Source organism: Solanum stenotomum, chromosome 6 (genome assembly GCF_019186545.1).
Source record: "Solanum stenotomum isolate F172 chromosome 6, ASM1918654v1, whole genome shotgun sequence".
NCBI lineage: Eukaryota > Viridiplantae > Streptophyta > Magnoliopsida > Solanales > Solanaceae > Solanum > Solanum stenotomum.
The window spans coordinates 47,975,603-47,989,320 of record NC_064287.1 but is presented as its reverse complement, the minus strand read 5'-3'; the positions used below and the strand labels follow the sequence as shown (position 1 = coordinate 47,989,320).

At 30.9% G+C, this 13,718-nt stretch overlaps 1 protein-coding gene across 1 annotated transcript; it reads right to left on the bottom strand.

Moving 5' to 3' along the window:
- Window positions 1-3,753: 3,753 nt before the first annotated feature.
- On the bottom strand, window positions 3,754-11,485 carry LOC125867694 (protein NRT1/ PTR FAMILY 4.6-like). Its single transcript, XM_049548259.1, has 5 exons — window positions 11,374-11,485; window positions 11,172-11,283; window positions 10,706-10,923; window positions 5,214-5,657; window positions 3,754-5,004 (listed from the first exon to the last, which is right to left on the bottom strand). Exons 1-5 carry the CDS (start codon window positions 11,374-11,376, stop codon window positions 4,027-4,029), a joined length of 1,755 nt encoding a protein of 584 aa, XP_049404216.1. The 5' UTR covers window positions 11,377-11,485; the 3' UTR covers window positions 3,754-4,026.
- Between the last annotated feature and the right edge of the window lie 2,233 nt (window positions 11,486-13,718).

Genomic DNA, 13,718 nt, shown 5'->3' with positions numbered 1-13,718 from the left:
AACTTTATTCTGAAAAAAGATCTGAAATATATCTGAACTTTGATCGAAATTGCGGTAACAATCTCAAACTCTAGGTAGGACTATATTACCCCTTCACTATTTATAATGATGCAATATTTATGATGTCCACGTGGACACCTATATATTTTTAAAATACAATATTAATTAGTGCAGGGGTAATATGTCATGCCCAAAGTTTGGGATTGTTACAACAATATCGATCAAAATTTAGATATATTTCAAACCTTTTTCCCTTAAATTAAATTAATAAGACTAACATGTTTAGACTAGAATCTTGACATTTTCTTTCTACAATCTCGATTTATAAAAACTGAAAATATTAAAATGAACAATTGTTTATTATTATTCATTTTTACTGTTGTAGAATTGCACTCCCAATTAACACATTTAATTAACAAGACTAATATAGGTTTAGCTTATGTGCCAACCCTCATTAATAGTTTAGTTTCCTAGCATGTTAGGTATAATATTTTTTTACATTCATGACTTTCACTAATAGAATAGTAAGATTAGAATAAACTGAGACATTAAGAGTTAGATATTATATTGTTAAAGTAAAGAATGTATCGATTTTTTATCAAGCTTAAAATTAACCATATAGTACTATACCTCGATTGTGGTCCATCAAGAAATCACATCACTATTGAGTATATATTGACTTGCATAGCACCCTTTATTAATTGTTTGTTAAGTAAGAAGGAAAATATTTTTTAAAAAAATAAGTTGTATTCGACTTATTGATTGATTTGTATAAAGTTACATCATATTTATCTTGCTAAATTTGTTTCATCTTTTTTTTTCTTGGAAAAAAAAGTGAAATATATATTGAAAAATTATGACCAAACACACTTAAGACTTTAATTTATTAAACTTCACAACGGTCTTTATTCAAATAAAAAATATTTGAAAATTTATGACCAAACATAACTAAGTTTAGTGAAGTTATTAGATACGATTCTTGTCAATTCAAAGGCTGCCACTAAAAGATTTGTTTCCCTAGAAGAAAAAAGAAATTGATTTGTTGAAAGAATCATTTGGTTTTCTAATGGGAAGTATAACCCAAAAAAGAATAATATCAAATTGGAAAATTTCTTTAGTTTGGCTTGCTTACTTTTTTGGGTACATTTAATTTTTTTTTACTTGCATCATTACGAATTAGTGATGAGTTTTATGCTTTCTAACTCATTATGAGCTAGGAGTTATGGTCGTTTTAAGTTGGTCCAAAACTCATACTTAACTTTGTCAAGCTTTCCAAATTTGATTATTTCCAAAAATGGTTTCTTTCTAATTCCAAGTCTTTCTAGTAGCGGGGTGTTACAATTATGGGTGTGATTGTGATTGTGGTTGTGTTGACTGGATCGGGTGTCACGTTCCGACGCACATATTGGATCAGGTGTCACGTTTCGACATATACATATTGGATTGGGTGTCACGTTCCGGCACATACGTATTGGATCGGGTGTCATGTTCTGATACATACATATTGGATTGGGTGTCACGTTTCGACACATGCATATTGGATCGGGTGTCACGTTCCGACACACTAACAGTTTGGGTGTGGGTTTCATGAGAGGACCACTTGTGATTATTATGTTCATGTTATCTGTTGTCACTGATATTGGAAAATTGTATGTTGTTTCTAGAATGATAATTGAACTATATATTCCGTATATGTGTGTTTACTGTGTTGTAATTGCTTGTATATATTATGCTTATGGAGTAGCCGCATGATCCTACCAGTACAATGTGGTTGTGTACTGATATTGCACTTGCTCTTTCTTTGTTGAGTACAAGGCCTCTTCAGACAGCTAATAACAGACCTCAGTTAGGAGACTATTGATCGCGATCGCATTCAAGGGTGAGCCAATTCTTACAGCCATGAATCCTTCTTTGTTTAGTCCACTCTTTTCAGACTCAGACTATTTGTTTAGGTTGTTATGTTTAGCTTTCGGGGTTGCACCCCCTTTCCTTAGACTTGTTGGTTAAATAGAGTTTTGGTACAATGACTTTCAGTTCTAGGGGTTGAATTTCCACGTTAGTTATTTTGTTAGACCTTCTGAGTTTATGGGAACTCCGTGATTTCTTTTAGTCATTTAAACCTGCTTCCGTATTTTTAAATGCTTAGTTTTCTGTTAATTGCTTAGTTGGGTTGTAGTAATGGTTCTCCCACCGGATGGTTAGCGTGGGTGCCAATCACAACGGTCTGAGTCGTGACAATAACACTATGAGATTTATATAATTTTATATTATTAAACATATGCAAAATTAAATATACAATCTTAATAATGAAATTTAACTTATGTACCAAACCACCCTTCGCTTAAGATAGCTACATGGTATACGTATGGTATACATCCTACCTTGTATAGGTGCGGCTAACTTTAAGGATTCTTTGGTTAATATATTTTGGTGGCCAAAATTCTGGCTATTGTTTGATGTCTTTGCCACATTATGTGGAGAAGAATAATAGATATTTTGATAGACATAAGATTCTCAAAGTAGTCATCCTCAAGCAAGTTCAAATTCCAATATTTTGATGCTACATCTATACAAACATTGAACATAATTTTTCTAACAAATTGAAGTCTCGAATCAAATCATGTCTTTTTTAAAAAACATTTCTTCTTTCAAAAGTCAAAATAATAATAATAATAACATTGTCTTCATGGGATAAAAACATATATTCTTCCAAGGATGAGGTTTTCATGAAGACATGTACGTTTGACAAAAAGGAAACATACAATTTTTTTTTGGATATACACCAAAAAAAAGTCAATAGACACTATTAAAATGTTCAGTGGCTATTCTCATAGATATTTTGATTAAATCGGTGAGAAAAAAAAATTACGTTTTCATATGAAAAAATTAGGAAGTTTTTCACTTTTTCACTGAGAATGTATTTTCAACCATGCATTTTTACAATAAGCTGGGTTGATGGAAAATGAGTAGGAAAATTGTATTGTATAACAAAAAATTATCAGCGATTCGCTGGCAAAAACCTAATATTTTTAGTAGTGAGAATACATGTAGAATATGAATGTTGAGATTTAAAAAGGGTGATGATGCACAATATTTTTGAAAGAGAATCAATAGAATTATTCTTCAATTTTGTGGCTGAAAAATAAGAAAGAAAAAAAACTTTGTTGTCTAAACTTAGAGCAAGTACCAAGTGGAAAGTGAAAAAGGAAAAATAAAAGAGAAAGGATTTAGTAAAAGTAACACTAAAAAAGATTATTCAAAATAATTATAAAAAATCTTTTTCCACCAAACGTAGAATTAAAAAATGAAGAATTTTGTGTACAATAAAAGATTATTCGTAGGGTAATGTTGGAATAATGTCGGAATTTGTACAGGCAGCATTTTTTGTTCTCTTATACTTATCCTTCAAAATTTGCACTTTCCTCCTATGGCGAAATTAGAAATTTTATTAAAAATGTTCAAGATTTAATGTATACGGTATGAAATTACTTGCACGTTGAAGTCGTTATGTATGCATCATAGTGATCATTATTTGCACGTTGAAGCTGTTACATACGCAATTGATAAATTACTGAGGAGAATTTTGAACTCTTATTGGTATCGTTGTACAACGTTATACACCCACTCATTTATAGGGTTGCAATGAGTGGAAAGTGAGTCACTAGACGTATGCAAGATCAACATCTTCTGGTTCGATGCAAAAAATTATACCGTATAAATAGAGTAAAACAAAATTTGTCATATATTATATATACACTCTTTACATAAGTATAGCGACAAAGGATGGCTCAATAAAATTGCTTAACATCGCTGGTTCAATCATAAGTGTGACATTCTTGCATTTTTTTCGAATTCCTTTGTTAGAATTCCTGCTCTGAGTCACACAAGGGTCGATAAGTCGCGAGACGTTCTTGAATGTGATGTTTTCTTCCCTCTATGCATATCCTCCTCTGTTTCAACACTCCACAAGTTCTTCAACATGAACTTGCACAACTATATTGACATGTTTTTTTGAATTTGCAATGTTTACTTGCTAGATTTGACTGATGTATACTTGTATTTTTTAGCCCAGAATAAGTAGTGCATAAAGTTTAATGCACTGAGTATGCACATTAGCCAGTAGAACCTCTCTAAATGGTAGTGATTCAAGTTACTACCCGCGAGCCATGGCTTGTTCGTTGAAATGCCTGTTACACGATTGACAATAGACACTATCACTGAGCTGAGGTAGTATCCGATAGCTAAAGAAGCCCACGACAGAGATGTTGCCAATGATCTCATACTCACTGGTGCTTCTGAGAAACAGAATTCTAGTAGCCCTGCTAGAACGAAAAGATCAGCTGACCCGAGAAACAAGTACTGAAACGCGATCCAAAAGAATGTTATAGGCAATGGTTTAGCAGAGTCAATGAGTCCTGACTCAGTAACTACTCCTTTGCGTTTGATTTCAACAAGAGCTGCAATTGCCATTGCCACAATGGAAAGGAACAAACCGATACCAATACGTTGGAGGTGTGAGATCCCCATTTCTGTTTTGGTTACTCTACGAGCAAATGGGATGATGAAGTGATCGTAAACTGGTGCTAAGATCATGATGAATACTACAGGGAAAACAGGGAGTGAAGCCGGTGGGACTTTTAAAGAACCAACCTTTGTGTTCATAGAGGCTGCTTGCTGGACAGAGAATGTTGAGAGTTGAGCCAAGCAACAGTTGAGCATGATGGTGCAAGCGAAAATCGGGAGGATTTTCATCACAATCTTAACTTCTTCCACTTGTTGCACTGAGCATTCTAATGCACTACAAGCTGGTGTATCTGAAACAGCTCGATTAAGAAAGCTAAGACTTGTCGATGGAGTGTGAATTGATCCAACGCCTTTTCTGTTTGAATCTTCGCCACCTTCCTTGCCCGTTGGAATTGGAGGAGAAGGGCTTGAAGTCATACTTACTATAGCACTAGTTGAGTTTCTTGATACACCCGAATTTACCAAGGCAGCAATGAGAACCTACGAAAAAAATCATTATATTAGTCGTTTTGAAAAGATATAACTAAAATCACAGTTGTGAAGTACATTTTAAAGCTATGTTACTTGGACTCTCCAGGAATGTTGTCAATCCTCCAAAAATGAACTATTGGAGAATCCTACACACAAGCAGTAATTTTGAAGAGTTCGAGCAACATGTTTTAAAGTGAGTATACTATGAAAATCTATACCTTGCTGATTGTTGTTAAAGGGCTTCCACAAGGTATCTTGTTCCTATAGAACGACGAACCAGCAAGGAAGATTGGGATCGATAAAAATATAGCAAACGTTGATATTCCGAATCCCCATTGCCAACCCTTATTGTCTTCAACCCAAACCACAAATGTGACAGCAATGAGAGCTCCAAAGGAGAGGCAGAACACAAAGTAATTGAAGAAAGTTGATCTTTGTTTTCTTCCTTGTGGTGTTGTTTCATCAAACTGTTCAGCGCCGTGGGGAGGGAGTGATCCCTTTATACCTCCTACACCCAATGCCACAAGGTAAAGCCCTATGAACAACATTGCAGCTTGTGCACCATGAACTTGTTCACAAGGCACGTTCGGAGCAGCTTGAAGGTCGCACGTTGGTGGCTTCAACGACCCCGAACGAGCCTGTATGGTGAGCACCACTAGCCCCTGCAAATTGCAGCATGAATTATGCATATACGTTTTGTTTGAAGCAAAACTCGGATTAAACAAGAATCTCATTTTTAGGTAGTACGAAGGTGGAATTAACCCAAAATTGTTTGGGGATCAAGACGTTGTCGGGACTCAAGTGTCCCTAAATGATCGGCTATTACACGGCTCACTAACTCTGCCTCGAGTGTAGGTACCTTCTATTTGTTACCTCAAATGTTGTTAATGCTAAGACCTAAGTAGAATTAATCAGGGGCAGAGCTAGCGCTTCGGTTATGAGTTCAACCGAACTCAATAGTTTTGATTCAAACCCTGTATCTATATTAAAAAATTGCTAAACATGTACAAATTATTAATTTTGAACCTAATAACTTTACTCCCGAACCTATAAGCTTCAAATCCTCCCTCCACCTATGAGACTAATTTAGATAACAGTTCACACATAAAAAAAGTCATGGAAAACTTTCTCTAGCTGTCACAGGAATAAAGAGACACTCTCCTCCTTTTGAGTCCACTTTTTGACATTCCAAATTAAGATATATAAAAAGTAACAAAATTAAAATTAAAATTGATGATAAAAATATGTTCACATGATATGAAATATTCATTCTTAATCAAATTTTCGAGTTCAAGACCTATTGAATACAAAGTTGCCGTTGTTAGAAGTCGCCTTTACCCCCATATATTAGATTTTTTTGTGCGGATCTAATTTTAGTCGGAATCCAATATGAAACATCTGACGTCAGATGGAAAACCCACCCACCCCACCCCCTAGGTTGGGTGGCCCCTTATAGTTTGGGCCATTAAAAAACAAAATCTAAACTATTCTATGCACATTTTTACTTTTGATAGGTGTATAATCAAAGCATTAATAAGTTTAGTTTAATAGTGTCATTTGCCCTTTTGCAAGATGAATATAAAATTGACATTACTAAAAACCACACACCTGTTACATAGGCCTCCTAAAAGTTAATTTATTTTTTATCACCACTTATGGTTAATATTCCCATCAAGCAAACCATAAAAAAGCAAAACCCTATTGCCATATGTTACTTTACATACCATGTATGCAAATTTTCTAATTTAAAATTTGCAAAGTGATATGTTTGTGAGTTGTAAACTTCTAAGTAATAAAGACTGAAGACATTTCAAAATTCTTAAAATAAAGTCATACATGACCTACATAGATAAAAAAATAATAATTAAAAAACATGGCTTCCATGCTCCAGAGAGAAGATTAAAAATATGACCCTTTTAGCTGTTTTATTAGTCAGTACTATCTATGTTTCTTTTTATATACTTCGATTATCGTATATTCGATTTACAATGATTTATGAGGTTGTCTATATTGTAATATTATACTTCGACTATCATTTATTCAGTTTAAAATAATTTATCAGGTTGTCTATACAGTAATATTTTTTCTTGAAATCTTCATTTTTGTTATTACTTTTTCCTATACTGCTTTGGACCTTCTTTTGCTTTTCTTCTTCTTTATTTTTTCATGCGCTAAGTTCTATCGGAAACACTTTCTACCAGATAAAAGTAAAGTCTGCGTATATTTTATCCTCCCTAAACCCTACTTTATGAGATTTTACTGATTATGTTGTTTTAGTATATGACCTTTTTAATACCTCGTTTGGTTGTTCATGATTTCTAGATAAAATTGTCTATTTTAATAAAAATCAAAACTTATATATTAAACAAACTACTACTATATTTTATTTTTAGTAAATTTTCTGTTTTTTTTTTTTTTTTAAAAAAAACAGACTTTGGTGTTAAAAGAAAAAAACTTTACTACACTTCTGATTTTGTAGTACTAGTCAAATTTTTTTAAAAAGAATTGTAGTACTAGTTGAATATTTGTTGTACTTGCAATCCATGTCATAGAGTTAACAAATATTGACACCAAAAAGGAAAGAGTCGATCCAAAACTTGCATTGGTCCTACCACTATATAATATATTTACATCAAAGGTGATGCAATAGGTTAACAAAAACAAGACCAAATCAAATCAAACCAAAAGTCACACGACATAACAAACAAAAACAAAAAGGAAGAGTATGAAGTATGTATGATGTATCCCTTGAAGACGGGAAAATAACAAGTATCAGATGAAATAATTAAAATACATACAAGATAATTTGAACATTATTATTATTTACTTTAAAAGACAATTGCGGAAGTAAGAATTGCAACATGCATTCAAGGAATTTTTTCGCAAATGAGATTCAATTGAACCCCTTTGATTGAATTTGCCATTTGTTGATTAAAAAAAAAGGATATATAGTCATATGTAGGGTAATATGTGAGATATCAAGTTGTATTTGCCTTAATATGAAATAACAACTTGAATGCAACAAACAATATTGTTACATTTCTTTTCCAACAATTTTTTTTTATAGATGTTTGTATTTATAGTTTTTTTGTCTTTTTGCTAATTACCCCCCTCATTTAATTCAAAAATTTGGATTTCCAATCCTTATCCCAAGCGCTCGCAACTTCACATAACCTCTCCACAAAAATTTACTCGTTCTCTTTCCGTCCTAAAATAAGAGTCTACTTTATAAAAATAAATTGCTCCAAAATAAGCATCGCTTTAAAAGTTCAATAAGAAAAATAATGTTAAAAACTACTTCTAATTTTAACAATGTTGAATCCTCAAATACTATCTAATATTTTTTCTAGTCTATAATTTCATAATCAAGAAATTCTCAAAGCCAGTTCATGTGGTTTGAAACTCGATGAAAATAAGTTTGTTTCACTATATCTCCATTTAAAATAGAAGACTATTATACAATCAGATTCAAACTCATGACATACACATCAGACATCACTATTTTCCCAATAGGCCAATTTAAAAACCTAGGGGCAATACATTTCTTAGTCTATTGTCACCATATGTTACATAGTGACAAACGTAAAGTGCGGGAAAAAAAGTAGTTGAAATCCAAAAATGAAAAAAAAAAGTTATGTATGTAATGGGACCCTAGAAAATGCAAACTCAAAACTAGATACGTTGCATGAATAATATATGTGGGGAAGGTTAGATTCTTAATATGATCTTCCACTAGAAAAAAATAAAATTGTAATATCTAAAAATCGATTCTAATTCGACAAAGATCTTTTTCATCCTATAAACTTTAGTTTTCCATGATGCCAAAAATTAAATTTATTTTTTTATAAAAAAATAGAAAAACAAATCGAATCATATCAAAGTGGTCTCTTTTCAAAGTCATGGTTCATGGGATTTCTTTTGGAATTTGAAAGAATAAAAATGACCAAGAAAAAAGGTTCATTATGGGGTTAATATTAATTTCCCATATTTTCTTCGTTAACACGTTTGATGGATGGGACTATGTGGGGTTGCGTGGGTGGGGGGACTCTAGTAGTGGTGAAACCAAAAATTTCGTTAAGAATATTCAAGATTTAATATATATGTATGAAAATAATTTTTTTGATCCATATACTTCGTACAAAATTATATATATATAGTATAATTTTTTTACAAAGGATGTCCGAGTGGCCATCCTGAACTATATATAGCTATGGCACTAGAGGTGGAGGAGAAAAGAAGGAGACAAGAGAAGATAAAAAGAAGAAAAGCAACCAATTCCCAAGTGTCTTTTGTCATAGTAATTGTCAACTTGCATCACTTTGCAAGCAAGTTGCATGGCCAATTGTTGCAATTTTAACACTAATTTATCATTACTATCTTTAGGATGTCTTTCCCTAAAAATAAATAAAACTAAAGTATATAATGAGTGATGACTAGGACATAATCATTTTTTGTTTTCAAACAATGTTTAGTGTCCTGATTAATCTGAACTCACAATCATAAAGCTCAATAGAAAGCAAAGTACATGACTCGTTAAAAAATTTCTTATTTTTAAAATCTGAACTCAAGATTTCTAATTAAAAATAAAGAAATCTCATTCATTTAGTTTCAACTAATTGTTGGTGATTGTTATGCATGCATTATACTGCGTATGTTATCGTTATTATATATTAAGTATATTTAATTTTTAATTAATTGAAGACTATCGCATTTCATGTTTTCTACCAATCAAACAATGTGACTATAGAGTATAATCAAAGTCTTAAAAAGAAGAAATATGAAACGTAGAATTATGAATTAACAAGAATAAAATAGTAAACAAACATAATATATTTGACTTTTTTTTTCTCCCTTTTGTTTGTCAAAGTACTACGCTATATTATATTTTGAAAACACTCCATAAGAAAAAATAAACAATAAACTTATTTAATAAAAGAAAAGGTAAAGATTCTAAAATTATAATTATTTTATTTTATTTTTAAAAAAAAGGTGCATAAAAATATGGCGATGTTACTGCCTGTATTTGATCACATTTCCCAAGTTTGTTTCATTCAATATTGGCTACATTTGCCTTAATTTCTGCTCATTTTATGTCTCACCCAATTAAAATCCACGTGCCTGCTCTTCAGTTAATTATAAATTATTTTATTGAAAATAAAAATAAAATAGGAAAGTGCTAAATGGCCAGAAAATTTGATCAGAATTTGGCCAGAAAATTAAAAAAAACTATAATATTTTTTTTATTTTAAAATAAACTGATCTTTTTTTCATTTTTTAGTTAAAAGGTATTAAAGTTAAAAGGGTAAAAATATTTAAAAAGATAAAATAACATAGATAAAATATCATTCTGACCAAATTAGAAAAATTATCTCAATATAGATAAATTAATTATATTTAATTATAAAAAATATAACATTCTCGGGAGAAGTACCATTTTACATGTTATGAATTAATGATCATGATCATTATTAAAATGTACTTATAAAATGACCTTATTAAAAGCAAATTTTCCAATACCTAGGGGTGGGACATAGAATTAATTAGGATCGTGATGGAGTGATAAGTATTTTTTTTATTTTTAATCAAAGATATCGAATTCAGGCTCTAAATATCAAGTCAACTTTATTAGAGAGAGTTTTAACCCTCCAACGTAAGGCGCAAGTAATCTAATCCAATACTAATATCGAACATCGAGCGAAATAAAACATACCAGAAATTCAATGAGTGCACTGATGAGATAGATGTAATAAGTAGTGCAAAAGGCATCAGATAAGAATCCACCAAGAAGTGCCAATAAAAATGCTGTGCCCATAAAATTAGTCACAGAATTTGCTGATTTTGATGGTGAAAAATGCATGTACTCAGACATATACAACACCAAATTGCTTGCATTTGCCAAATATGCCAAATTCTCCAACACCTCCACAACTGTCATTTTTCAAAAAAATAATAATAATCAAATTCTCTAAAATTTCACATGCAAGATAAAAAGACAGTTCGATGCACCGAGTTTCTGCTATATACAAGGTCCAGAAAAAAGTCAGACCACAAGGATCTATTGTAGACAGTCTTATTCTGCATTTCTGCAACAGATTGATTCTATCTTGATCATATAACAACAACTTTACCAGTTATGTCAAAAAAAATCGAAGATTTTAATGTATTTTATATTTTACCTAAGACAAAGGAGGCAGCAAGTAAGCCACCATGCTTGTTAGTAATTGCAGGCCTATTTTTCCAATCAACATAACCATGCCAAGTGTTTAATTGACTTTGGCTCTCTGTTTCCTGATATACGAAACAGAGTTTATTTATGAAAATATGAAAGAAAAATTAAAAATAAAGAGGAGAAAAAAAGAGAAAGAAATAGAAACATACCATTATTTATTTATTTTTGTGTGAATTTTAATCTCAACTTGATTTTTTAGAGGATTAAATTGAGAGGTTAAAGATTGTGGAGGATTTTAGGAATTTAAGAAGAATGATATAGAAATGAGAGTTCTCAAAGTTAGGGGTATTTAAAGAGTTAGAAGAGAATAGTGTGGACCCTTTTGGGAAAAAGCAAAGGTTAAAAAAGCTTGGAGTCAGAATTTTTAGTTTACGTATTTTAAATTAATTTAAATTATTGAGTTAAAATTATTGAATTCTTTATGATGAAGATTGACTTCACCCTTAATGAAAAATTTCAAAGTTATTTACTCGCACTCGAAATGATTAAGTAAAGCATTCACTTTTTTTTTTAATTTCTTGATGATTTGAATTAATAACTTTAAAGCTAAAAATGAAGGGTATTTACACCATTTAAGTAATTTCTCGTGTATACCACTTTCATTTTTAATATAATATTAAAAAATTAAATTAATTGATTTGATATAAAAAGTCAGTATGTAACGTATGCCAAAAAGTCATCCTAGCTAGTCCTATAGAATAATTAAATTATAGATGAATTTCCATTTTTTTTATTTTCTATGTTTGCTCTTTTTTAAATTCCAATTATGACATATTTTCTCTTGGGCACTTGACTTCCCCTCCACCCTGCCTTTTTTCACGGGAAATGTTAAGGAGAGATATTGATATGATGTTAGTTTAGCTATGATTTTTCATTCGATGTCTGATAATTATATTAAAGTCTAACTGAATATGAATTTGTGTCGGAAAGTCTCACATTGAAGATAATACGCTTCTTAAGAAAGACGATTTTATATCGAGGGAAACTCGAACCTGAGACCTTTGATTAAGAATGAAGTAGTACTACCATTTTACCACAAACCTTCTTGGTAGTTTAGCTACGATTTGTTGTTTTATAAATTATTAGACTTGGTAAATATTCTATCAAATTTTATACCTTTGAGATTGTCAAAGTAAACCTATTATAAATTCTAAACTTAATGATTCTACTTCATGCACAAGTCTCGTATTCATATTTTCGGAGTGCAATTCTTTTTAAAACTAATACAAAATGTTTTGAGCATCAAATTAATAATAGGTATCCATACCTTCGGCGAAGTTAGTGAGTCGTGTAATAGGTGACCATTTTGCACTGTTTGGAAAACTTGAGTCAGCCGGCCCGCGCCCGACCAATTGGATCTTGACATACCAATAGGTACTAGAGGAGATCGCTATGAGCATTACTGTATTCATATCGTGTTCTTTTACATAATTCTGAAAATATATTTGTAAGAGTTCCAAGAATACAAAACCCAAGTGAATTGAGTTTTCACATTAATAAGTAATAAAGTTTTAATAATTTGGTTATATACATTGAAGGATTGTATAAAGGTTATTTTTTTCCCTTTTCAGAAGAAAAAGAGATTGATTTGTTTGTTGAAAGAATCATAATCTTTACTTTATTTTAATAATCGAGTAGGTCATTACTTAATTCTTTAGCTGTTTCAAAGTAACAACCTTATATCCTGTGGGCAATTTTATTTTATTTTTTATACAAACAATTTCTTTATAACTTATGACTATTATTATTATTATTATTATTATTATTATTATTATTATTATTATTATTATTTCAAAAAATAAGAGAATACATTTATAACTTACCTCATCTTAAATGAAACACGGGATAATTGCCATCGCCCGTCGCTATAATTACTGTCACAATTTCTATCCTTCGGATGAGCACTTCATGCACAATGAATATATAAGCCCTTCAATGTGTAATAGCTTACAGATCATACAAAGAATATAAACGCATCACACAAGTCATATGCAACATGCTCAACTCAAAGACATCTTAAATGGTTATATAATATATTCAAGTTGTTTTTTGTTATGTAAATTTGTCTTTTCTTTAATAATAATTTGCTTCCATGCTTTGACTTTGAAATTGGAATAATTGAACTTCGTTTTGATATACTATAATTTTTCTTGTCATATCAATTATCATGGAAAAGAAAAATATTTGTGATATTGTCAAGTTAATAAAATATGGATTATAATAAACAATTATACGTTTCAATTTTATCCTAACTGACTAAGCCAACTGCCTAAACAAACCTCCACGTATGTTTCTATTTTCCACTATTTTAGGTCTCACCTTTTTAGTCAACTTTCAATATTTTATAGTCATTATACAACATATCTATATACCAAAATTTAAAATTCTTTTGAAAAAAGTGGCATAAGAATTTATTTTTGTAATTGGTATTTATATTTTACATCACATCAAGAAATATAAGATATTGAAGACTAAGACCAATGATGTTCTCCTT